Source organism: Vipera ursinii (genome assembly GCF_947247035.1).
Source record: "Vipera ursinii genome assembly, chromosome: 5".
In the NCBI taxonomy this organism is placed as follows: Eukaryota; Metazoa; Chordata; class Lepidosauria; order Squamata; family Viperidae; genus Vipera; species Vipera ursinii.
In genome coordinates this window covers 830336-857345 of record NC_139518.1, presented here as the reverse complement: position 1 = coordinate 857345, position 27010 = coordinate 830336, and the positions used below count along the sequence as shown (strand labels likewise).

Below are 27010 nucleotides of genomic sequence, written 5' to 3'. Positions count from 1 at the left end.
AGAAAAGAACAGAAAAGAACAGAATAGAATAGAATAAATAGAATAGAATAGAATAAAATGAGGAAAGAAGAATAGAATAGAATAGAATAGAATAGAATAGAATAGAATAGAATAGAATAGAATAAAGAATAGAATAGAATAGAATAGAATAGAATAAATAGAATAGAATAGAATAAAATGAGGAAAGAAGAATAGAATAGAATAGAATAGAATAGAATAGAATAAAGAATAGAATAGAACAGAACAGAACAGAACAGAATAGAATAGAATAGAATAGAATAGAATAGAATAGAATAGAATAGAATAGAATAGAATAGAATAGAACAGAACAGAACAGAATAGAATAAATAGAATAGAATAAAATGAGGAAAGAAGAATAGAATAGAATAGAATAGAATAGAATAGAATAGAATAGAATAGAATAGAATAGAGAATAGAATAGAATAGAATAGAATAGAATAGAATAGAATAGAATAGAATAGAATAAATAGAATAGAATAGAATAAAATGAGGAAAGAAGAATAGAATAGAATAGAATAGAATAGAATAGAATAGAATAGAATAGAATAGAATAGAATAGAATAGAATAGAATAGAATAGAAAATAGGAGAAAGAATTGAATATAATAGAATAGGAATAGAATAACGAATAGAATAGAATAGAACTTTATTGTCCCTTTGAATGTACACTAATCAGCATACATTAAAATGAAATTCTGTTGCATTCAGCTCTCAAAGGATTATGATCACATCCATCAATGTGATGCAATGTGACACACACCCCTCCGGGTCACCCGGGCTGCAATGGGGGCTGCAATTCCTCTCCAGCTGGGGTCTCAGCTGCCGCCCCCCCCCCCCATGGGTGCTGCCCTATGACACACACACACACACACACACACACACACACACAGAGAGAGAGAGAGAGAGAGAGACAGACAGACAGACAGAGAGACAGAGAGAGAGAGAGAGACAGAGACAGAGAGAGAGAGAGACAGAGAGAGAGAGAGAGAGAGAGACAGAGACAGAGAGAGAGAGAGAGACAGAGAGAGAGAGAGAGAGAGAGACAGAGAGAGAGAGAGAGACAGAGAGAGAGAGAGAGACAGAGAGACAGAGAGAGAGAGAGAGAAAGTGCAGTGCACAATCCCCCCTCCTGGGACTCGGAGGGGTGGCGGATACAAGCAGGCAGCCTCGATTCCTGAGCTTAGAAAGTATTTCATAAACTCTGGAGTTGCGTCCCCACAGCACAAGGCCGGACCCTCGTTTGTGTGGGGTTGTATTATTGCTCCTGCCTTGTGGGTGGGGGGATGGGAGGGTTGGGGGGCTCTGGGACAAATCGCCCTGGCCAACTCAATGCTGTATTAATCATTTCATTTAATCACTGATATTATTGGGGGACCACCTTGTCACTGAAATTTCAGGCAGTCCTCGGCTTACGAGAGTTCGCTCAGTGACCGTTCAAAGTTACAACAGCGCTGTAAAAAGTGACTTACGACTGTTTTTTTCCTGCTTACGACCATGGCCACATGATCAAAATTTGGACCCTCGGCAAGTGACTCATATTTACGACAGTCGCAGGGTCCCCCGGGGGATCACGATTCCCCTCTGGCGACCTTCTGACCAGCCAAGTCAATGGGGGAAACCGGACTCGCTTTACGACCGTGCCACCGACTTAAAAACTGCTGGGATTCGCTGAACGGCCATGTTGTAAAATGGGGCAAAACTTTACACTTAACAAATGTCTCACGCAGCAACGTAAATTCTGGGCTCAGCTGTGGTCATAAGTAGAGGACCGCCTCTGTTAATTGTGACATCCGGTTAGTTTTATTACTGATCGCCACGTTTTCATTGAAATTATGGCAATACTTGTATTTCTGGGTGGACTTTGATTATTTTGCCATGAAGGGCCCACGGTTCCTTCAAAATTAATTTATCTTTTTTGTATCTGACAAACAACAACAACAACAACAACAACAACAACAACAACAACAACAACAATAATAATAATAATAATAATAATAATAATAATAATAATAATAATAATAATAAAGTTGGAAGGGACCTTGGAGGTCACCTAGTCCAGCCCGCTGCTCAGACAGCACAGCCTATACCATTTCAGACAAAATCTGTTGACTTGTCTCGCAACGAGCTGACCTTTTTGAGGTGGCCCAGTCTGCACCCCCTTTTGGGGGGTAGCCTCCATTGTCCAATGTCTCCACTGCTCTGAGCAGGGGGTGGGGGTGGACTGGATGCCCTCCAGGAACCCTCCAAGTTTCTCTCTGGGGGTATGGAGATTTGGAGTAGGAAAACCTGTTAGGAAAGTGCTTATGGGGGAAGCCCCATCCAAAAGGAAGACCCAGGAAGGAAGGGGGGTGGGTCAGGGAAAAAGACCTGAGGGAGGACCAGCAACTGCTCCAAAATAACCAATTTTTTGAACTTCCCAGATGGAAGATGGATCCCTTTGCAGCCCTTGCCCCCGCCCCCCGGCCCCAGCTGCCTGCGGTCTCCTCTTGCGGACAGAGGCTTCCACGGATGACAGACTGCTAGGAGGAGATAATGAGGAGGGGGTTTCCCTTGCTCTTCTGCACCTTTGCAGATAAAAGGGGCTTTTGAGCAGGTGCTGTTCTGCAGCTCAGCCCGGAGCGCCATTTCCTTGGAAAGCGACTCAGCGGGAGGACGAATAACCTCAGCTGTGTCCCCCTCTCCTCCTGCCCGGCTCAATTTTAAACCATTTTTTTAACTCCTCAGCCAGGGAAAAGATACAGATCCTGGCGCCCGTTAATAAATTGCCCTTCACGGCAAATGCTTGTCACAATGGCAGCCCAAAATCTCTTCTTCCGGCCATTATCCACACACAGCGACACACTCTCTCTCTCTCTCTCTCTCTCTCTCTCTCTCTCACACACACACACACACACACACACACACACACACACACACACAGAGACACCATTCCCTTTCATCTCCCTTTCCATCATCTGCCTGATGCTCAGTTGCAACTGAGGATGGAGGGGGGGGGCTGGAGGGGGAGGGGGGCTATGTGCCTTGGAGAAAACCCAAGACCCACTGAAAACTGTTTCCAAAAGCATCTAGCCACTTGGAATAGGGCATCCAGTTTTGGATACCACGATGTAAAAAAAAGATGTTGAGACTCTGGGAAGGGTGCAGCACAGAGCAACAAAGAGAATTAGGGCACTGGAGGCTAAAATAGTTGCTGGAGTTGGGTAGGTCTTCTTTAACGAAGAGAAGGACGAGGGGGGACATGATAGCAGCGCTCCAGTATCTCAGGGGCTACCCCAAAGAAGAGGGAGTCAAGCTGTTCTCCAAAGCGCCTGAAGGCAGGACAAGAAACAACGGATGGAAAATAATCAAGGAGAGAAGCAACCTGGAACTAAGGAGGAATTTCCTGACAATGAGAACAATTAACCAGTGGAACTCCTCACCTCCAGAAGTTGAGTGCTCCATCAGTGGAGCCTTTTAAGAAGAGATTTGACAGCCATTTGTCTGAAATGGTATAGAGTCTCCTGCTTGAGCAGGGGGGTGGACTAGAAGACCTCCAAGGTCCCTTCCATCTCGATTCTATTCTATTCTATTCTATTCTATTCTATTCTAGTCTGTTCTGTTCTGTTCTATTCATTCTGTTATTCTATTCTATTCTATTTCTATTCTATTCTAATATTATATTAATTCTATTCTATTCTATTCTGTTCTATTCTATTCATTTTCTATTCTATTCTATTTCTATTCTATTCTATTCTAATATTATATTAATTCTCTTCTATTCTATTCATTCTCTTATTCTATTCATTCTGTCTATTCTATTCTATTCTATTCTATTCTATTCTATTCTATTCTGTTCTGTTCTGTTCTGTTCTGTTCATTTTCTATTCTATTCTTATTCTATTCTATTTCTATTTCTGTCAGGGGAACAATCTGCCTTCAGAGGTTGTGGGGGCTCCATCATTGGATGTTTTAAGAAGAGACCGGACAGCCATTTGTCTGGAATGGGTTAGGGTTCCTGCTCAAGCAGGGGGTTGGACTAGAAGACCTCCAAGGTCCCTTCCAGATCTGTTATTCTGTTATTACGCAGCTACCGCAAGTGACTCTCCAACCCCCTCAGGCAGCTGCAGAGGATTTCTTTCCTCTCCCAGGTGGGCTGTTTCTGTTTTTCTGGAAACAAGAACACGCTGGAGCACATCAGTTCCCCCGACGGATCCCTCCTGATCCTCCAGTTCTCTTGCGGCCAAATTCGCCTCCTTTCTGGCTAAAACTGCTGGACGGGACCTGAATCGCTTCCTGGCCCAATCTAGATATCCCAGCAAAAGGTCAACTGCAGAGAACCTCTGAAGCTCAAGGCTGAAGTGGAGCATCCTTGGTGCTCTGTGGACTGGCTGGTTTTCTTGCAGAGGTTGCATTGCCAAAATAGGTAACACCTTCAGTGCTAGAAGGGAGGGGGGTTAGTGAGGAGGAGGAGGAGGAGGAGGAGGAGGAGGAGGAGGAGGAGGAGGAGGAGGAGGAAGGACTGTGGGGCCCTTGGTGCTCTCTGAGCTGGCTGGCTTTCTTGCAGACGTTTCATGACCCAACTAGGTAACCTCTTCAGTGCTAGGAGCGAGGGGAGTTTGTGGAGAGGAGGAGGAGGAAGAGGAGGAGGAGGATGACTGTGGGTGCTCTCTGAGCTGGGTGGTTACCTTGCAGACGTTTCATGGCCCAACTAGGTAACATCATCAGTGCTAGAAGAGAGTGTGTGGGGAGGAGGAGGAAGAGGAGGAGGAGGAAGGGACTGTGGGATCCTTGGTGCTCTCTGAGCTTGGTGCTTTTTTTTTTAAGACATTTCATGACCCAACTAGGGAACTTCATCCGTGCTAGAAGAGGGTGTGTGGAGAGGAAGAGGAGGAGGAGGAAGGAAGAAGGCATGTGGGGTCGTTGATACTCTCTGAGCTGGGTGGCTTTCTTGCAGACGTTTCATGACCCAACTAGGGAACATCATCAGTGCTAGAAGGGAAAGAAATTTGGGGGTGGGTGGGTGGGACAACTGTGGGATCCTTGGTGCTCTCTTAGTTCTGTTTTCTTGGGAACCTTTCATGACCCATGAGTGCTTAAAGGGTATTTGCCCTCTGCTTACATGCAAGTGGCTTGCCCTGTCAGTGTGGTGGGAAATTTCTTGGTAGGTCTACTCCTGAGTAGTTCCACTCCCACCCACACTGAGAGGGCTAGCCACTTGTTTATAAACAGAAAGCAACCCCCCTCCCCTTTCTAGCACTGATGATGTTCAGGACCTAGTTGGGTCCTGAAACGTCAGCAAGAAAATCACCCAGCTCAGAGACACCCCCCCCCAGGATCCCTCAATTCAACCCTGAGCTACAAAGATTCTCTTCTATCGGTACTAAGCCTACCTGAATATAAAATGCTGAGATTTGATTATATCCACTAAGCAATCCCTGGTTGCTGGCATCATTTTAAAAAATAAATAAATTAAAGCCATGGCCAAAAGCTGAAGGGCACTGAAAGAGCCCAGGGATCAAAAGCTATGGAAAAGACCAACGTCTCCCCCACCCAGCCCACATTTTTGAAATAATTATTCTCCAAGTGAAAAGTGCAACCGCGGGAAGCTTGGCCTCTGCACCAGCCTCAATGCAGCTTCCACCGAAGGACCTGATTTTTGGCTCTCTTATCACATTTCTCTGGCAAACCTTCCTTGGCCAATGGACAAATAAAAAGTCAGAAGGCTGGAAAGCACTGACCTTTTTTTTCAAAAAAAAAAAGCCATAAAATGCCAATATTTCTGAAGAATTCCTCTGAACGGGCATCCAGACCGAGCTCCGTTTAATTAAAAATACATCCTCCTGCAATTAACAAGACCTACTTTCAGTCTGGAAGGCTGCGGGCTTATCAAAACTTGAAGCGGGGGAAGAGGCGCTATAATATTCAGAAGATGGAGGGAGGACCTGGATCCGTTAGCGGAGCACCACAAAACCAACAATGCGGTTCTCCCGGTGAGGAGAGGCACGGCAACAGAAAGCTGGAGAGAAAGCTAGGATGGGCGCCTCAACAAAGCCCTACATCATTTATTCCTCTGATTTATACCCCACCCTTATTATGGTTACAAGGCAGTAAACATATCCCACCCGCCTGCCTCTTCCTAATTTCCCCACAACAATCACCTTGTGAGGTGAGCTGGGCTGAGGGAAAGAGACTGGCCCAAGGTCACCCAGCCGGCTTTCGTGCCTAGGGCAGAACTAGAACTCGCCGTCTCCTGGAGACTGGGCCAAACCCACCCAGCTGGTTTTCGTGCCTAAAGATGGACTAGAACTCACGGTCTCCTGGGGATTGGCCCAGAGTCACCCAGTGGCTTTCGTGCCTAAGGCAGGACTAGAACTCACGGTCTCCTGGAGACTGGCTGAAAGTCATCCAGCTGGCTTTTGTTCCTAAGGTGGGACTAGAACTCCCCGTCGCCTGGTGATTGGTCCAAAGTCACCCGGCTGGCTTTCATGCCTAAGGCGGGACTAAAACTCACCGTCTCCTGGTGATTGGCTCAAAGTCACCCAGCTGACTTTCACGCCTAAGGCGGGACTAGAACTCAAGAGTCTCCTAGTGATTGGCCCAGAGTCCCCCAACTGACTTTAGTGCCTCAGGCAGGACTAGAACTCAGGTCCTCTTGCTTTCTAGCCTGGCGCTTTAACCACCAGAGCAAACTGCTTCTCTTACATAGCCACGTCTTTGTGCAAAGTGGCCCCGCAAACCCAGGATGGTAGTCTGGAGCCACACAGCTGCTCCTTCCTTGGGAAGCCCTGCCGTAGGCTGATGAGTTGGGCAGCCCTAAAGTCAGGCAGACTTTACGTGGGAACCTTTCCCTTTCAACCTCCTTCCGCCAGACGCTTACAAAGACGCCTCCTTCAAGGCTTCACAAGAGATCCAAGCCGGAGCTGTTGCAGATGCTTTCTGAAGTTAAAACCCCTTTGCTTCTCAGAGACAAAGCAAAATAGCTAGCAGGCGTGTCGGGAAGTTAACCCGACTTGCTGCAAAGGTTCGCAGTTCAGACAGACATAAAACAGGCAGACGACACAGGGATGCATTGTGGCGTTCGTTTTAGAACGGGAAGCTCGTCAACAAATCAAACACAGCTTGCAAACCAGAATCAAGGTTTACTAACTCTAGATGGAAGTCACAAACCACAGAACATTATTGCCTCCAGGAGAAAACCTTTTTTAAAAAATGCAGAATTGTACAAAAATCGGTGCCAGTTTTGACAGGTGCCTACATTCCTGCAAAGAACGATAACCAGCAATTGTGTGTGTCATTTTTTTCTCCCTGCCAAACAGTTTAGACTGGGTGACACGTTAATTTTTAGAATCACCGTTCCTGTGGGAACCTGCAATGATATACTTTCTCTAAATCAACAACGATACAGGCAGCTTGCTTTCTCACACTTGTGTATTTCTCACGACCCGCTAAAAAAGTCACTTCTCACATTTTGCTCACCGTTAACTCTGAGCGCTTTTCGATCACAAATCGGCTGCTACACATGTTCCCAGTCACACTTCCCGTACAGCTCGTGCCCCTGTAGATTAGTCCTGCTCGCCTTTCCTTTGGGTTATCGTTCTTCCGGCTGTCGTGCACAAATGCAGCCTTTACCCACACAGAGAAACCCACACACACAAACACACAGCTGTGTTAAAACATTAGAATACGGCAGACTAGAAGACCTCCAAGTCCCTTCCAATTCTATTCTATTCTATTCTATTCTATTCTATTCTATTCTATTCTATTCTATTCTATTCTATTCTATTCTAATATTATATTAATTCTATTCTATTCTATTCTATTCTATTCTATTCTATTCTATTCTATTCTTATTCTTATTCTCTATTTACTATTCTCTATTTTCTATTCTCTATATTCTATTCAATTCTATTCAATTCTATTCAATTCTATTCTATTCTATTCTATTCTATTCTATTCTATTCTATTCTATTCTATTCTATTCTATTCTATTCTATTCCATTCCATTCCATTCCATTCCATTCCATTCCATTCTATTCTATTCCCATAATTCTCTATTCTATTCTATTCCATTCCATTCCAATCTAAATTGATTGGGGTCTCCTGCTTGAGCATGAGGTTGGACTAGAAGACCTCCAAGGTCCCTTCCAGATTCCATTCCATTCCATTCCATTCCATTCCATTCCATTCCATTCCATTCCATTCCATTCCATTCCATTCTATTCTATTCCATTCTATTCCATTCCATTCCATTCCATTCCATTCCATTCCATTCCATTCCATTCCATTCCATTCTATTCTATTCTATTCTATTCCATTCCATTCATAATTTTCTTTATAACAATTTTTTCTTGGGAAATTGTAATCCTCGAATTACAAACACAACTGAGTCCAAAATTTATGTTGCTAAGCGAGACAGTTATTAAGTGGGTTTTCCCACATTTTATCACCTTTCTTGCCACAGTTGTTAAGTGAAGCAATGCAATTGTTCAGTTAGTGACATGGTTATTAAGTGAATCTGGCTTCCCGTTTCACTTTGCTGGCCAGAAGGTTGCAAAAGGGGAGCACCTGATCCCAGGACACAGAGACTGTCATAAATAGGAGTCAGTTGCCAAGTGTCTGAATCTTGGTCATGTGATCACGGGGGTGCTGCAACGGTCGTAAACTGTGAAAAGCGGTCGTGAGTCATTTTTCTTCCAGTGCTGTTGTAACTCTGAATGGTCACTAAGTGAATAGCTGTAAGCCAAGGACCATCTACATCGATAGCATTTGTTTCAATTCCAGCATTTGCATCCCTAAAATACTCTTTTCCACCAATCCTTGCTTCAGTTTTATCCCAAGTCATTTTATTACTTACTTTGATCAATTCCATTTATTCCTTCTTCCACTCCGCTTCACCCAACAAGGCTCCCTTCTAACAAAATCATTCTGCATTTCAATGGCCTCTTGGCCTGCCTTCTTTGAAGCTCTCTTTTCCTCTCTGTACACCGGTCTCTCATTTTCATTTTTCTTAGCTGTTCTTTTTCTATCTTATCCACAGCCACTTCCACTTCATCTTTCTATCAAAAGAGTCCTTTGCTAGAGGGGTCTAGGCCAGGGGTAGGCCACCTTGGCTCTTTTATGACTTCTGGACTTCAACTCCCAGAATTCCTGAGCCAGCATGGCTCAGCTTGGAAGCCTCTCCCTTTCCCCTCAGCGTGGCTGGCTCAGGAATTCTGGGAGTTGAAGTCCACCGGTCATAAAAGAACCAAGTTTGCCTACCCCTGGTCTAGGGCAACTCGCTGCGGGACACCTTAATGTGAAGTAACTGTACTCCAGACCCGTTCCTCTGTTATTATTGCTAATAATTTTATTAGTAATATTTTATTTTATTTTATTGCTAAGCACATTGATTTGTGCTTCTTAGATTGTAAGCCACCCTGAGTCTTCGGAGAAGGGCGGGATATAAATGGGATTTTAAATAAATAAATAAATAAATAAATAAATAAATAAATAAATAAATAAATAAATAAATAAAAATAATTTTAGTAATATTATAAATATTATTGCTAATGCTATCATTGTCTCTCATTGAGTTGTCCCATGGTGAGTTGTCCCATCCCGTTTCCTAACATCCCAGTAACAGAACCGTATATTGTAAGTCGCCCAGAGTTACCTCGTAGGGAGACGGGTGGCACGGAAATTTAAAAAATCAATAAAAATAGAAGACAAAACTCTTCTGGCTTCGGAGAAGATTATGCTTTTCCCTCTCTTTCAACAGTTTTCCGTTCCTCTTTTCGCTTGTCCTATTGGTCTAGCCCAGGGGTAGGCAACCTTGGCTCTTTTATGACTCGTGGACTTCAACTCCCAGAATTCCTGAGTCAGCCGTGCTGAGGGGAAGGGAGAGGTTTCCAAGCTGAGCCATGCTGGCTCAGAGATTCTGGGAGTTGAAGTCCACGAGTCATGAAGGGGCTATAATTCCCCCATGCTGGCTCAAGAATTCTGGGAGTTGAAGTCCATGAGTCATAAAAGAGCCAAGGTTGCCTACCCAGGTAACACTTGGCCATACAGAGATCTACGTTCAATTCTCAATGCACAATGCTCGATTATTCTTCTCTGTTATAACCGTTTTAGTCAAGATCCACCCTTAACACTCCCAAGAAATAATCTGTCCCATATTCAGAACCTCCCATCATCCTTGTGTCTCCTGCCACTACCCTTACCACGTACAATCAAGCCACATGTGAGTTATATACCCCTTTATCTACCCTCTAAACACGAGTGAACTTATATGCTGAAAGTAGGGATCTGATGCAAGCAAATCTTTTTCTAAGGAGAGACTCACCGTTACAGACTCTCCTTCATCTGGGCGTCTCCCAGGGATTTTCTCATTTACATCCAGATATCCATGTCACCCCCAACAGAATGAAGGTTTGCCCCCCCCAATCATAGTTCTTCGGGAGGATTATTTATTTATTTATCTGTATTCTTCCTTTATTATGTATAACTCAAGACAGAGTATATATTCAACACATCTACCTCATCCTATTTTCTCCACAACAACAATCCTATGAGGTAGGCTGAGCGAAACAGACTGGCCCAAAGTCACCCAGCCGGCTTTCATGCCTAAGGCGGGACTAGAACTCCCCGTCTCCTGCTTTCTAGTCTGGTGCCTTAACCACTAAGTCAAACGACTAAGTCCCCCTATTCTTGTGGCAACTGGAAATGAGCAAGATGGCTTCCATGAAGTTCGTTGCAGGGTTGACGCTGTGTTTTAGTGATTAAAGGTGATGTCAATTCTCCCATGATCATTTCACTGGAACACAACATTGAGCCACATTTCCCCTCTGGAAACGATCAAGCTTCTTAGATGAGAAGCGAAACAACTTCAAGAAAAAACGAAGAAAGGCCAGCTGGAGTCCCAGTGGACAATCAATTAAATATGAGCCAGCCGTGTGCAGCGGCAGCCAAAAAAGCCAATGCAATCATTAGCTGCATTAACAGAGGGATTGAATCAAGATTACGTAAAGTCCTGTAATGGTACATAAGGTAATGTAAGGTAATGGAAACTAATCAAGGAGAGAAGCAACCTAGAACTAAGGAGAAAATTCCTGACAGTTACAACAATTAACCAGTGGAACTACCTGCCTCCAGAAGCGATGAATGCTCCAACACTGGAAGTTTTCAAGAAGAGACTGGACAGCCATTTGTCTGGAATGGTATCGGATTAGGGGGCTGGACTAGATGACCTCTAAGGTCCCTTCCAACTCTATTATTAACAACCTGCCTCCAGAAGCTGTGAATGCTCCAACAATGGAAGTTTTCAAGAACAGACTGGACAGCCATTTGTCCAAAATGGTATAGGGTTTCCTGCCTGAGCAGGGGGTTGGACTAGATGACCTTCAAGGTCCCTTCCAACTTCATCATCATCATCATAATCATCATCATCATTTATATTATTATTATTATTATTATTATTATTATTATTATTATTATTATTATTATTATTATTATTATTGATCATCGCACAGTCAGCCAGATGTTCAGACTGGATTTGGCATTTTTGTCTACCTATCGAGTCCTTACCGAGGACCTGGGATAATTACAGATCTCGTCACAGGATGGAAGCAGTTCCTAGTAAGGCCGCCTTTTGCAATTGACTAATGGCGAATTTGTCAATGCCGATGATGGTGTTCAAGTGTTGTTGTTGTTGTTGTTATGTCATTATCATTATCATTGCTCTATAAAGCCTTAGTAAGGCCACACATCCAGTTTGGGTGACCACATTATGAAAAAGATGTGGAGACTCTGGAAAGAGTACAGAGCTGAGCAATAAAGATGATCAGGGGGACCGGAGGCTCAAACGTACGAAGGACGGTTGCAGGAATTGCGCATACCTAGTCTAGTGAAAAGGACGAAGCGTGACAAGGTGGGAGTATTCCAATATTTGAGAAGCTGCCACAGAGAGGAGGGGGACAACCTATTTTCCAAGGCACCTGAAGGACGGGACAAGGAACAGTAAATAGATGGAAACTGATCAAGGAGAAATGGGGAGAAATTTCCTGACAGTGAGACCAATTAACCAGTGGAACGGCTTCCCTCCAGAAGTTGTGGATGCTCCATCACTGGTGGCTTTCAAGACGAGACTGGACAGCCACCTGTCAGAAACGGTCTAGGATCTCCTGCTTGAGCAGGGGGTTGGAATAGATGACCTCCGAGGTCCCTTCTAGCTCTGGCATCCTGTATTATTCTTGAAAAGCACCTTTGGGCTTCTAAGGCAGGGACCTTCCAACTTGGCCCTTTTATGACTTGTGGACTTCAACTCCCAGAATTCCTCAGCCAGGCACACGTGCCTGGCCGAGGAATTCTGGGAGTTGAAGTCCACAAGTCATAAAAGGGCCAAGTTGGAAGACTCCTGTTCTCGGGTGATCTCCCAGCTCCTTCCACAGCAAAATACCTTGTGGCATCTTCAAGACAGGGAGATTTGTACCATTTAGCTTATGAGTAGATTTTAGTGGGATATTGCTATTGGTACGTTGTTGGTAGTTATGTTAAAAGAGAGTTAAAGCGCATTATGAATTTGGTTAATTGTATATTATGCATAATTTTTATTTAGAATATGATTATTGTAACTATAATCCTGTATTTAGCTCTGGGAAGTGGGGGGGTTTGGGGTGGGAGGGATTTGGGGATATATTGTAAAATTTTGTTTTTGTAAAACTCTTTAATTAAAAAAAAAAGACAGGGAGATTTATTGTGCTGTGGCTTCTCCTGGACGTTTCTTCTGATAAAGTGGATTGGGATCAGCTTCTTTGGTAATCAGCGGATTCATCTTTCAAGTGCCAACCGAGTCTGGGTGTTTCTTGGTGTTTTGGGGTTTTTTTGCTGCAAGAGACGTTTGGCAGGAGCAGGTCCCTGCAAACAGCCACCAGCTCCTCTGATATCGTCTTTATTATCTCGGAGGAAATGGGGGGGGGGGAAGGGAGAGGGTTCTTGGGCCTTGAGGAGTGGGGGGAGGGGAGGCTTTTGTGTGGTTTTTGACATTCGGAGTTGCAAAGTCGCCCACCGTGGTGTTGGGCAACATAGCACAATGACAGCAGAAAATCCTATCTCTCCATCACCAATTACCAGACTACACAGCACTTCTCAAACCGAACGGAGGGCGGTGGTGGGGAAATTGCTTGGCTGACTGCAGAGTTTTTAGCCTCCACATAAGACACCTTCACTGCAGCAATTAACATGCCCGGAAAAGATTTATTTCCTGCTCGTTAGAAGGGAGAAAAGGAAAAAGCATCCTGGGACCATTTGAAACGGAGGCTCTTTCCCCGCCACCCCGACCCAACAGGCATCGCCCCTCAGAGTCTGCCCTAATTGGAAACGGAATAAAATGTGAGTTTTTCCCAAAAAAAAAAACTTGTTGGTGGATCCGCCGTAATAAGAAAAAGGGCAATGTTTTTTTTCCCCAGTAATGATAAAAGCGGGACAACAGGAAGAGCTGATTTAAAAATCATTCTCGAATTCTTTTAATCAACTCTTAACTGACAGTTGTCCTCACAGCGCCCCTGGGAATACACAGAGTGCCAAAGGGGGGGGGGGTCTCTCGAAAATCTGAACAAGATCCTCCTATGTTTTATTTGCAGGGAGTGGGCAGGGGCTGGTGACTTTTAATTTTACACTATTTAATTTATTCGTCCAAATTGCTAGGCTGACCCGTAGCAATTCCCGGCAGTTTCCAACTACAGAAGAAGGATATATAGAAATACTTGCATTTTTTTCCCAGTGCAGGCTCTCCTTGAATTACAGCCATTCGTTTAGTGTCTGTTTTAATTTATAACGGCGCTGATAAAAAAAGGACTCAGGACTGTTTTTCACACTTATGAACATTGCAGCGTCCCCAGGGTCACGTGGTCAAAATTCAGAGGCTCGGCAAGTGGTTCGTATTTATGACCATCGCCGTGCCCCAAGGTCACGTGATCCCCTTTTGCGGCCTTCCGACAAGCGAAGTTAATGGGGAAGCTGGATTCACTTCACAACCGTTTGACTAATTTAACAACTACAGAGATTCACTTACCAAGTGACTGGTATAGGTTCCCCTGCTTGAGCAGGGGGCTGGACTAGGTGACCTCCAAGGCCCCTTCCAATTCTATTCTATTCTATTCCATTCCATTCCATTCCATTCCATTCCATTCCATTCTATTCTATTCTATTCTATTCTTTCTGTTCTTTCTGTTCTATTTCTTATTCTATTCTATTCTATTCTATTCTATATAGAATATATTCTATATAGAATTATAGAAAATGAACAGAACAGAATAGAAAATAGAAGAGAAGAGAAGAGAAGAGAAGAGAAGAGAAGAGAAGAGAAGAGAAGAGAAGAGAAGAGAAGAGAATTATGGGATGGAATGGAATAGAATAGAATAGAATAGAATATCATGGAATAGAATAGAATAGAATAGAATAGAATAGAATAGAATAGAATAGAATAGAATAGAATAGAATAGAATAGAATAGAATAGAATAGAATAGAATATCATGGAATAGAATAGAATAGAATAGAATAGAATAGAATAGAATAGAATAGAATAGAATAGAATGGAATGGAATGGAATGGAATGGAATGGAATGGAATGGAATGGAACGGAACAGAATAGAAACGAAACTTTATTGTCACTTTGAATGTACACTAATTGGGATACAGAAAAAGGAAATTTCGTTGCATTCAGCTCTCAAAGGGTTACCACCTCCAATGGACACTACATAAATATGACAAAAATACATAAATAAATACAGAATTATGCGTAGCCCCACCTATATTATAGGACACAGAGAAACAACACCGTCTGGTTCGGGTTAGGCATACGGATCTTGCAAGAGTGTGAAAGAAACTGCAGTGGGAGGGAGGCGAGGCTGTGAATTTGCTACTGCCCAGACAGGAATCTCTCTCTCCTTGCTTGAAAAGTTGCTTTCCAAGGGGAGCAGGGGAGATCTCTCCTGCCAAAATCTCGGGGAAGCCATCCAGGATCTTTTTCTGGCAGCCGACAGTTGCCTTCTTCCCTTGCCAGCCCGCCTCTCGAACGGCAACGGGTGGAAACTAATCAAGGAGAGAAACGACATCCCGACAGGGAGGACAATAACAACCAGCCTCGTCAGGAGTGAAAATGCACCATCCTTGGCAAAGTGGGTCTGAAATTGTTCTGACACAACCGGGAGATGGGAAAAATTTGGGCTGGGCTTCAGCCGCCTCCTCTCTCCCCCCCCCCACTTTTCAACCCACTGCCCAGCCCTCCCCTTTCTGGGCTGCTGTTTATTTTCACGCAAAGAGATGCAGCAGAATTAAAGGAGAATAGCTGAGATGCAAACTCTCCACCGGGACCAGCAGCTATTTAAGAGAGATGAATGCACGTGAGCACCCCCACACACACACACACACAGGAACAAACTCTTCATTATTTCGTGTGTGTGTGTGTGTGTGTGTGTGTGTGTGTGTGTGTGTGTGTGTGAAACAATCTCTCTCATAAAAAGCAACTTCTGCATAATCTACCTTCGTTTTGAAGTGCAATCCAGAGCTGTAATTTCTGCTTTGCAGCCTCTCCGCTCCTTTGCAGCCTGAGTCTCCTCTGTCCCAAAGGAGACTCAAGATAGAGCTGCAAGGGACCTTGGAGGTCTTCTAGTCCAACCCCTGCTCAAGAAGGAGACCCATTTCAGACAAATGGCTGTCCAGTCTCTTCTTGAAAACTTCCAGTGTTGGAGCACCCACAACTTCTGGAGGCAACTTCTGTTCCACTGATTAATTGTTCTTACTGTGAGGAAGTTTCTCCTTTAATTCCAGGTTGCTTCTCTCCTTGATGAGTTTCCATCAGCTGTTTCTTGATGGGCTTTCTGGTGCTTTGGAGAACAGGTGGGCCCCCCTCTTCTTTCTGCCAGCCCCTCAAATACTGGGAGACTGCTATCATGTCCCCCCTAGTCCTTCTTTTCTCTACACTGTCCATACCCAGTTCCTGCAACCGTTCTTCATATCTCAGTCTCCCAATCTGCCTTTCTTATGACATCGGGTAACACCAGCCGAGCTGCCCAGGCATCCAGCTTCACAGAACTATCAACTCAGGATAACAGTCAAGTTCTGATGTTCTCTCAACAAGCCCTCACTTAACTCAGATAGTAGCCAAGCCTCCATATAACCTAGATCAGGGATCTTCAAACATGGCCCTTTCATGACTTGTGGCACGCTGGCTGAGGAATTCTGGGAGTTGAAGTCCAGAAGTCATGAAGAGCCCTGTCCTGCCTCTATAATGCCTGGAAACCTGTGTGGGGCCAGCTGAATGCTAAGCTCCAGAAAGCACATCTGGATCACCACTGTAAGAGAAAAGAACTCATACTTGGACACCAGCACCATCCTTTTTATAAAAAACAAACACATTTTTTATCAACAAAAATAAAATACAAAACAGAAAAACGAACATCCAACACTAACAACAAAAAGAAAATAAAGTTTTATGTATAAAAAAAATCGCAAATGTCCAATAAATCTAACATTAAACATAGAGAATCCATCCGAGCTGCTGAAAAATAGGTTTTTTAAAAAAACAACCAAATAGGTTCTGCTCCCCTTAAATGATGAGGTCTACAAATAGTTATAAGCTTTCCCATCCGTATTTATCAAAAATGCTATATAAAACAACAAATATTCCATATGTGGAACTCAATCTATCCGTCTATCCTTCTGTCTGTCTGTCTATCTATCTATCTATCTATCTATCTATCTATCTATCTATCTATCTATCTATCTCCATCTGTCTGTCTGTCTCTCTCTTTCATTCAATTTTCTATTTATCTTTCAATTTTCTATCATTATCTATCTTTCGTTCATTCAATTTTCTATTATGTTTCTATCTCCATCTGTGTCTATCTATCTATCTATCTATCTATCTATCTATCTATCTATCTATCTATCTATCTAATCTATCTTTCATTCAATTTTCTATCATTAACTGTCTTTCATTCAGTTTTCTATTATCTGTCTCTATCTATCTATCAAGCAAATCGACCCAAAATCTAGTCAACAGGTTATCCCAACTAAACCAGCAAGCTTAAAAAGAAAGAGAAAGATAAACGTATTTTAAAACCACCTGAGCCGATGCAAACTTCCCCGGCCTTTTACAGCTCCTCCTGCCCGGGGACAGCTGTGGCACAGGTAGTCCTCGACATACGACCGCAATTCACCCCCAATTTCCACCGCTAAGCAAGGCTGTTGTTAAGTTGCCCAATTTTACGACCTTTTTTGCCACAGTTGTTAAGTAAAATCACTACAGTTGTTAAGCGAATCACACGGTCGTTAATTGAATCCAGCTCTCCCTCCCCCACCTTTGATTTTGCTTGCGGGAAGCTGGCTGGGAAGGCTACAAACAGGGATCACATGACCCCAGGACAGCGCAACAGTCGTGAGTACATACCATTTGCCAAGCGCCCAAATTTTGATCAGGGATGCTACTACAGTCATAAGTGTGGAAAACCGGTCATAAAAACCGCTTTTTTCAGTGCTGTTGTAACTTTGAACGGTCACTAAATGAATAGTCGTAAGTTGAGGACCACCTGTGCAAACGCTTGAGTCATTTGTAAGAAGCCAACATGGGTTAGGGCCCCGAATATTGTCAGCCTATTTCTCCCTCCTGAAAGCAGGTTTGCAAATCTACAGGTGTGTCCGCCGTGCACGCAAATGTCCCCAAATGCAGCCCCCTCCTTCCTGTAATCCCTCCAGACCGCCCCCCCAAGTCAAAAGGAGAAGCCCCCCCCCAAAGGCACTTACGGAGCTGTAGAGGTACCCCTCGCCATTCATGGCCACGTAGAGGCCGGCCTTCACGCCTTGGATGGCCACCACACGCAGGCCCACTGGAATGAGGTTGAAGAGGGCTGGAAGAGAGGAAGGAAAAGGTCAAGGGCTTGGGGGGCTCAAAGCTGAGGGGACCCCTCCCACACCCCGAGTCAGGAAACCTCACTTCTCGTGCAACAACTCCCAGCACCTTCAGGGCGCCTAGAACGTTTTTAAGCAGAAACGTCTTAAGAAGCCAAAGAGACATGAAGGTTCATTGACCATCTAAAGCAGACATGTCAAACACAAGGCCTGGGGGCCGGATGCGGCCCGCGAAGCGGTTTCATGTGGCCCGTGAAGCCATCCTGGAAACAGTGAGGGAACGGCCCCCACTGCCTTGGCCCTGGCCCAGAGATCCTCCTTCTGCCAGAGACCCTCAGATCTGTCCCACTCCTGCCCAGGCCCCCATAGGCACCCTTGATGCCAACGATGTAGAGCTGGCCACGCCCACCCAGTAGGTCATACGCACTCTAGCCACGCCCACCCAGTAGGCCACGCCCACCCTGGCCACACCCACCCGGCCCCTTGAGGGCAACCGCAATGCTGATGCGGCCCTCAATGAAATTGAGTTTGACACCCCTGATCTAAAGCAAGGGATCTCCAACCTTGGCCTCTTTAAGACTTGTGGACTTCAACTCCCAGAATTCATCAGCCAGACACGTTGTCCTGTGTAACATCCCTTTAAAGCAGGGGTCTTCAAACTTGGCCCTTTTGTGACTTGTGGACTTCAACTCCCAGAATTCCTCAGCCAGCGTGTCTGGCTGAGGAATTCTGGGAGTTGAAGTCCACAAGTTACAAAAGGGCCAAGTTTGAAGACCCCTGATCTAAAGCAAGGGATCTCCAACCTTGGCTTAAGACTTCTGGGTTTCAACTCCCAGAATTCTATGCCAGCTGGGGGATTTTGGGAGTTGAAGTCCACAAGTCTTAAAAGTGGCCAAAGGTTGGTCACCCCTGATCTTAAAGTATGTGAGGAACACAGCTATGATGCTCTGCTCTTCTCAGTGGATATTTCATTCAACCCCTTCAATTAGAGGACTGGCAGATTAAGCTTTAAGAATGTACATTTATGTCAAAAAATGATTTTCTAACTAAAAAATTAGTCCGATACTCAGCATTTTTCAAATGTGTTTACTTTAAGATGAGTGGAGTGCAACTCCCACAATTCTCTAACCAGGATGCTTTTAAATCAATGGACTTCAACTCCCAGAATCCCCCAGTCTGCATGCTTTAAGATGGGTGGACTTCAACTCCCAGAACTGCCCAGCCAGGATACTTTAAGAGTGGAGGACTTCAACTCCCAGAATCCCCTGGCCAGCATGTTTCAAAAGGGGTGAACTTCAACTCCCAGAATCCCCTAGTCTTTAAGATGGGTGTACTTCAACTCCCAGAATTCTTCAGCCATATTTATTTCTCCCAATTCTGAGAGTTAAGGTCCATATCGTGTTTTAATCATTTTAATTTTTGTATCTAACTTTTATGTATTGCCCTGTTCACCGCCCTGAGTCTCTTGAGAGAAGGGCGGTATATAAATTAAATTAATAAATAATAAATAAATAAATATATTTTGAAATGGCCAAGTTTTTACTATAACTAAATTTGGAAATTGTTTATTATGCACATAGCCATCTGGAACATCCAAAGCTTGGGTTTTGTTCCAGAAAAGGTTTTATAACATTAGATTTTGTTTGGCTGGCTATAGCATTAAGGAGGAACAGTTCTAGATTAATTAGAAATTCTCATATATATTATTTTTGCTCTTTTTGTCAACCGGTGATACAATTTAAATAGTGCAGTGGTTCTCAACCTCTTCATGACCACGGACCCCCTTTAAATAACTTTTGTGGTCACGGACCCCCAAGACTTAACTCAAGATTTAAATCATAACATTTCTTCAAGCCTTCACAGACCCCCTGTGATGACATTGCTCCCCCCCCTTTCAGGTTTCCAGAGACCACAGATTGTGAAGCTCTGAAACAGTAGTTTTTAAAGAATAGAATAGAATAGAATAGAATAGAATAGAATAGAATAGAATAGAATAGAATAGAATAGAATAGAATAGAATAGAATAGAATTGAAGGATGGGAAATTAGAATAGAATAGAATAGAATAGAATAGAATAGAATAGAATAGAATAGAATAGAATAGAATAGAATAGAATAGAATAGAATAGAATAGAATAGAATAGAATAGAATAGAATAGAATATATGGAATAGAATAGAATGGAATGGAATAGACTAGACTAGACTAGACTAGACTAGACTAGACTAGACTAGACTAGACTAGACTAGACTAGACTAGAATAGACTAGAATAGAATAGAATAGAATAGAATAGAATAGAATAGAAGGATGGGAAATAATAGAATAGAATAGAATAGAATAGAATAGAATAGAATAGAAGGATGGGAAATAGAATAGAATAGAATAGAATAGAATAGAATAGAATAGAATAGAATAGAATAGAATAGAATAGAATAGAATAGAATAGAATAGAATAGAATAGAAGGATGGGAAAGAATAGAATAGAATAGAATAGAATAGAATAGAATAGAATAGAATAGAATAGAATAGAATAGAATATATGGAATAGAATGGAATAGACTAGAATAGACTAGAATAGAATAGAATAGAATAGAATAGAATAGAATAGAATAGAATAGAATAGAATAGAATAGAATAGAATAGAATAGAATAGAATAGAAGGATGGGAAATAGAATAGAATAGAATAGAATAAAATAGAATAGAATAGAATAGAATAGAATAGAAGGATGGGAAATAGAATAGAATAGAATAGAATAGAATAGAATAGAATAGAATAGAATAGAATAGAATAGAATAGAATAGAATAGAATAGAATATATGGAATAGAATAGAATGGAATGGAATAGAATAGAATAGAATAGAATAGAATAGAATAGAATAGAATAGAATAGAATAGAATAGAATAGAATAGAATAGAATAGAATAGAATATATGGAATAGAATAGAATGGAATGGAATGGAATAGACTAGACTAGACTAGACTAGACTAGACTAGACTAGACTAGAATAGAATAGAATAGAATAGAATAGAATAGAAGGATGGGAAATAGAATAGAATAGAATAGAATAGAATAGAATAGAATAGAATAGAATAGAATAGAATAGAATAGAATGATGGGAAATAGAATAGAATAGAATAGAATAGAATAGAATAGAATAGAATAGAATAGGATAGGATAGGATAGGATAGAATAGAATAGAATAGAATAGAATAGAATAGAATAGAATAGAATAGAATAGAAGGATGGGAAAGAATAGAATAGAATAGAATAGAATAGAATAGAATAGAATAGAATAGAATAGAATAGAATAGAATAGAATAGAATATATGGAATAGAATAGAATGGAATGGAATAGACTAGAATAGACTAGAATAGACTAGACTAGAATAGAATAGAATAGAATAGAATAGAATAGAATAGAATAGAATAGAATAGAATAGAATAGAATAGAATAGAAGGATGGGAAATAGAATAGAATAGAATAGAATAGAATAGAATAGAATAGAATAGAATAGAATAGAATAGAAGGATGGGAAATAGAATAGAATAGAATAGAATAGAATAGAATAGAATAGAATAGAATAGAATAGAATAGAATAGAATAGAATAGAATAGAATAGAATATATGGAATAGAATAGAATAGAATAGAATAGAATAGAATAGAATAGAATAGAATAGAATAGAATAGAATAGAATAGAAGGATGGGAAATAGAATAGAATAGAATAGAATAGAATAGAATAGAATAGAATAGAATAGAATAGAATAGAATAGAATAGAATAGAATAGAATAGAATATATGGAATAGAATAGAATGGAATGGAATAGAATAGAATAGAATAGAATAGAGAATAGAGTAGAATAGAGTAGAGTAGAGTAGAGTAGAGTAGAGTAGAGTAGAGTAGAGTAGAGTAGAATAGAATAGAATGGAATGGAATGGAATGGAATGGAATGGAATGGAATAGAATAGAATAGAATAGAATAGAATAGAATAGAATAGAATAGAATAGAATAGAATAGAATAGAATAGAATAGAATAGAATAGACAGATTGTAGAACAGATTGTAGAATAGAATAGGATAGGATAGAATAGAACACAGAATAGAACAAAATAGACATTGTAGAATAGAATAGAATAGAATAGAATAGAATAGAATAGAATAGAATAGAATAGAATAGAATAGAATAGAATAGAATAGAATAGAATAGAATATATGGAATAGAATAGAATAGAATAGAATAGAATAGAATAGAATATATGGAATAGAATAGAATGGAATGGAATGGAATGGGAATGGAATAGAATAGAATGGAATGGAATGGAATGGAATGGAATGGAATGGAATGGAATGGAATGGAATGGAATGGAATGGAATAGAATAGAATAGAATAGAATAGAATAGAATAGAATAGAATAGAATAGAATAGAATAGAATAGAATAGAATAGAATAGAATAGAATAGAATAGAATAGAATAGAATAGAATAGAATAGACAGATTGTAGAACAGATTGTAGAATAGAATAGGATAGGATAGGATAGGATAGGATAGGATAGGATAGGATAGGATAGGATAGGATAGGATAGGATAGGATAGAATGGAATGGAATGGAATGGAATGGAATGGAATGGAATGGAATGGAATGGAATGGAATAGAATAGAATAGAATAGAATAGAATAGAATAGAATAGAATAGAATAGAATAGAATAGAATAGAATGGAGTGGAGTGGAGTGGAGTGGAGTGGAGTGGAGTGGAGTGGAGTGGAGTGGAGTGGAGTGGAGTGGAATGGAATGGAATGGAATAGAATAGAATAGAATAGAATAGAATAGAATAGAATAGAATAGAATAGAATAGAATAGAATAGAATAGAATAGAATAGACAGATTGTAGAACAGATTGTAGAATAGAATAGGATAGAATAGAACACAGAATAGAACAAAATAGACATTTTAGAATAGAATAGAATAGAATAGAATAGAATAGAATAGAATAGAATAGAATAGAATAGAATAGAATAGAATAGAATAGAATAGAATAGAATATATGGAATAGAATAGAATAGAATAGAATAGAATAGAATAGAATAGAATAGAATAGAATAGAATAGAATAGAATAGAATAGAATAGACAGATTGTAGAACAGATTGTAGAATAGAATAGGATAGGATAGAATAGAACACAGAATAGAATAAAATAGACATTGTAGAATAGAATAGAATAGAATAGAATAGAATAGAATAGAATAGAATAGAATAGAATAGAATAGAATAGAATAGAATAGAAATATGGAATAAGAATAGAATAGAATAGAATAAAAATAATATAGAATAGAATAGAATAGAATAGAAATAGAAATAGAATAGAATGCAGAGATAGAATAGAATAGAATAGAATAGAATAGAATAGAATAGAATAGAATAGAATAGAATAGAATAGAATAGAATAGAATAGAATAGAATAGAATCTGGAAGGGACCTTGGAGGTCTTCTAGTCTAGCCCTTTGCTCAAGCAGGAGAACCTATACCATCTCAGACAGGTGACTGTCCACTCTCTTCTTAAAAACCTTCCAGTGATGGAGTGCCCACAATTTCTGGAGGCAAGCAGTTCCACCGATTAACTGTCCTCACTGTCAGGAAGTTTCTCCTTAATCCCAGGTTTTCTCTTTGATCAGTTTCCATCTATTTTTTCTCGTCTTTCCCTCGGGTGCTTAATGTGACACCCCCCCTTCTTTGTGGCAACCCCTCAGATCCTGGAATAACTGCTATCATGTCTCCCCTATTTCTTCTTTTCTTTAGACTAGTCAAACCCAAGTCCCACAGCCGTTCTTGCTATATTTTGGTCTCCAGGACTAACATCTTCTCTGATTATTCTGATACCTTAAGCAGTCTAGTGTGACTTGTATTTTGTAAATTCTGTCTGCATTTTGATATTTTGCAAATCTTTATTCTCTTTTAACTCCCTTTCTTTTTATTTTTGTCTTCAAGTACTGTTAGAACAAAAGCGTTTCTAAAACCAAGTAAAATTGGCAGAAATCTCCTCATTCACTTTCCAGCTACCACCTGCTCATATTTATTATTATTATTATTATTATTATTATTATTATTATTATTATTATTATTATTATTATTATTATTTCTTTTGATACTATTTATAGCTTGCTGCAATCCCACTTTGGGGATTTGGATTGGATTTGGGATGGGGAAAGAAGAACAAAGCAATGGCAATAAATAGCCCTTTGCAGACAATTAAAAGTCATATAATAAAGGACATCCAAAGAACGAAAGACCAAAAGCATCTTAACATGACATTGCTTTGACTTGTTTGCAAAATGCAAGAAGGGCCCCAGAAATGGAGGGCTTCGGAGAGAAGCTCCATGCTCCACATCCCCAGAAGGGAACCCTCAGCAGGGCCTCCCACAATGGCCAGACTGGACACACAGCAGTCCAGCAACTGCGCTTTGCCTACGATGCAGCTTCCAGGCCATTTCTAAAGCCCACCAGAGGCAGAGTCAGCACCCAGGGGCACCCAGGCAGCGATTAGGGGGTTAAGGGTACATCACCAAAGGATCCAGCTTCAAGCAGGCTTGTAACTGGGATACCAGCCGAATCCGGGCAACCCCAACTAGTTCTGGTCCCACCTTAGCCGTGAAAGCCAGCTGGGTGACTTTGGTCCAATCACCAGGAGACGGTGAGTTCTAGTCCCGCTTTAGACATGAAAAGCATCTGGGTGATTTTGGGTCAATCACCAGGAGATCGTTCATGCTAGTTCTGCTTTAAACATGAAAAGCATCTGGGTGATTTTGGGCAACCACCAGGAGATGGTGAGTTCTAGGCCCGCCTTAGGCATGAACGCCAACTGGGTGACTTTGGGCCAATCAATGGGAGATGGTGAGTTCCAGTTCCGCTTAAAACATGAAAGGCATCTGGGTGACTTTGGGCCAATCAATGGGAGATGGTGAGTTCTAGTCCCACCTTAGGCATGAATGCCAACTGGGTGACTTTGGGCCAATCAACGGGAGATGGTGAGTTCTAGTCCTGCCTTAGGCATGAATGCCAACTGGGTGACTTTGGGCCAATCAACGGGAGATGGTGAGTTCTAGTCCTGCCTTAGGCATGAATGCCAACTGGGTGACTTTGGGCCAATCAACGGGAGATGGTGAGTTCTAGTCCTGCCTTAGGCATGAATGCCAACTGGGTGACTTTGGGCCAATCAACGGGAGATGGTGAGTTCTAGTTCCACTTTAAACATGAAAGCTGGCTGGGTGATTTGGGGCCAATTGCCAGGAGATGGTGAATTCTAGTTCCGTGTTAGGCATGAAAGCCGGCTAGGTGACTTTGGGCCAATCGCCAAGAGACGGTGAGTTCTAGTTCCGTCTTAGACATGAAAGCCGGCTGGGTGACTCAGGGCCAATCACCAGGAGACGGTGAGTTCTAGTTCTCAGCCTAACATGCCTCTCAGGCTGTTGTGGGGAAAACAGAAAGAAGGAGCTGTGTTAAATATGTTCATCGCTTTGAGTTATTTGTGGAAATAATAAAGGGAAATAAAAAAACAATCGCAGGTTTGTTTGCCTCGGACATACAGCCAGATGGTGACCCTGGGCCAGCGCCCCCCCCCCCCCAGAGTGACCAGAGGAAGAAGAAAGCCAGAACAAACCTGGAAAATGTTGCTCTAAGAAAACTGCAGGGCTCAGCTTTCCAGGAGGCAAGACTGACTTGAAGGCCCAATTTAAATAAAATAAATAATAAATAAATAAATTAAAAAAGCAAAACCGTGACAGCCAGCTTTCCCCTCCAAGACAAGAATAAGAGTCCCAAGAATCCACAATTAACCACCAGGCTGTCAGGCTAAACGCCCTGCGAAAAGCAATAAAAAAGTGAAAACAAAGGGCCCCCAAGAGCTGAACCTCACAATAAATCAGCTCAATTAAGCAGGCACCAGAATTAAATGCTGCTTAACGAAGGATCTTGGCAGGGGGAAGAGAGAGGGGGAGGATCCAGGGTGGGGCAGAATGTCCCCTTCTCTGCAACTGACTCACAATTATGATGGTCGAAGCGTCCCGGAGTCATGTGATCCCCTTTTCTGACTTCCCGACAAGAGAAAGTCAATTGGGGGGGGCGGGGAGGGCAAGAAGCCGGATTCATTTAACAACCGTGTGACTAATTTAATCAATTGGGGGGGCGGGGAGGGCAAGAAGCCGGATTCATTTAACAACCGTGTGACTAATTTAATCAATTGGGGGGGGCGGGGAGGGCAAGAAGCCGGATTCATTTAACAACCGTGTGACTAATTTAACAACCGCAGGGTTTCGCTTAACGAATGTGGGAAAGAGGGTGGATCAAACAGGGCAAAACTCAACTTAACAAATGTCTCGCTTTGCAACCTAAATTCCATTGTAACCCCTTGTATTCTCTGCTGCTCTAACATCAGGAGCCAAGCATCTTTTTTAAAAAAAAAAAAACAAGTGTGAAAAAGGATGCAGGAGAGATTTATTTAAAGGGGAAGCGCTGACAACACATGCTGCATGCAGGAAACAGCTGCCTGGGCTGTAATTTAACACCTTCCTTGTTTAATTTAAAAAAAACCAGCCGAAAGAACCTGTGGCTTCTTAGGGAACTTGATGTACGGTAGGGCAGCGTGTGTGTGTGTGTGTGTGTGTGTGTGTGTGTGTGTGTGTGTGTGTGTGTGACACACTCACTGTAGTCACTGTTTTCGTCCTTGGTCCCGTCAATGGTCCCGTCCGGGTGCATCTGTAGGAAGAATTCCTGCTGGCTGAATAACCTGGTCACGATCCCTTTCAGCTGGGGTTCTGTGGGGCGGGAAGAGCAGAAGAGAGGTCTGGGGTCACCAGCCGGCCTTTGCAAGTCAGGGGTGCATGCACAACGCACACGCACACACAACGGTACATCCCCCCCCCCAGGGACCCATGTTTGGCTGAAGCGATCCTGCCCAGGGCTTTTCCCACTGAATCCCAAGGGTCCAAGGTCAGCCCGGCCTGGGAGCGAAGCGCCCCGGTCATCTGGCCTCCGGTCTTCCGTAGCATCTGTGGCAACAGCCCCTGGCCCAGTTCCCCCCATTCCAGCAAATGCTGCCCCCAGCGTAGACAAAGGTTCAAATCTAGGAGGC

At 42.1% G+C, this 27010-nt stretch overlaps 1 protein-coding gene and 1 long non-coding RNA gene across 2 annotated transcripts in view; one reads left to right on the top strand and one right to left on the bottom strand.

Moving 5' to 3' along the window:
- Positions 1-928: 928 nt before the first annotated feature.
- LOC310641212 overlaps positions 929-27010 on the top strand; it is a 300726-nt gene continuing 274644 nt past the window's right edge. Inside the window, exon 1 of the long non-coding RNA XR_014492685.1 lies at positions 929-1132. This is a non-coding gene — a long non-coding RNA (uncharacterized lncRNA). The remainder of the gene's footprint in view (positions 1133-27010) is intronic.
- FGF12 (fibroblast growth factor 12) overlaps positions 7461-27010 on the bottom strand; it is a gene marked incomplete at both ends in the record, with an annotated part of 45025 nt that continues 25475 nt past the window's right edge. Inside the window, 3 exons of the mRNA XM_083364847.1 lie at positions 7461-7622; positions 17779-17882; positions 26583-26693. Of these exons, the coding sequence (XP_083220973.1) occupies positions 7461-7622; positions 17779-17882; positions 26583-26693 (377 nt within the window). The remainder of the gene's footprint in view (positions 7623-17778; positions 17883-26582; positions 26694-27010) is intronic.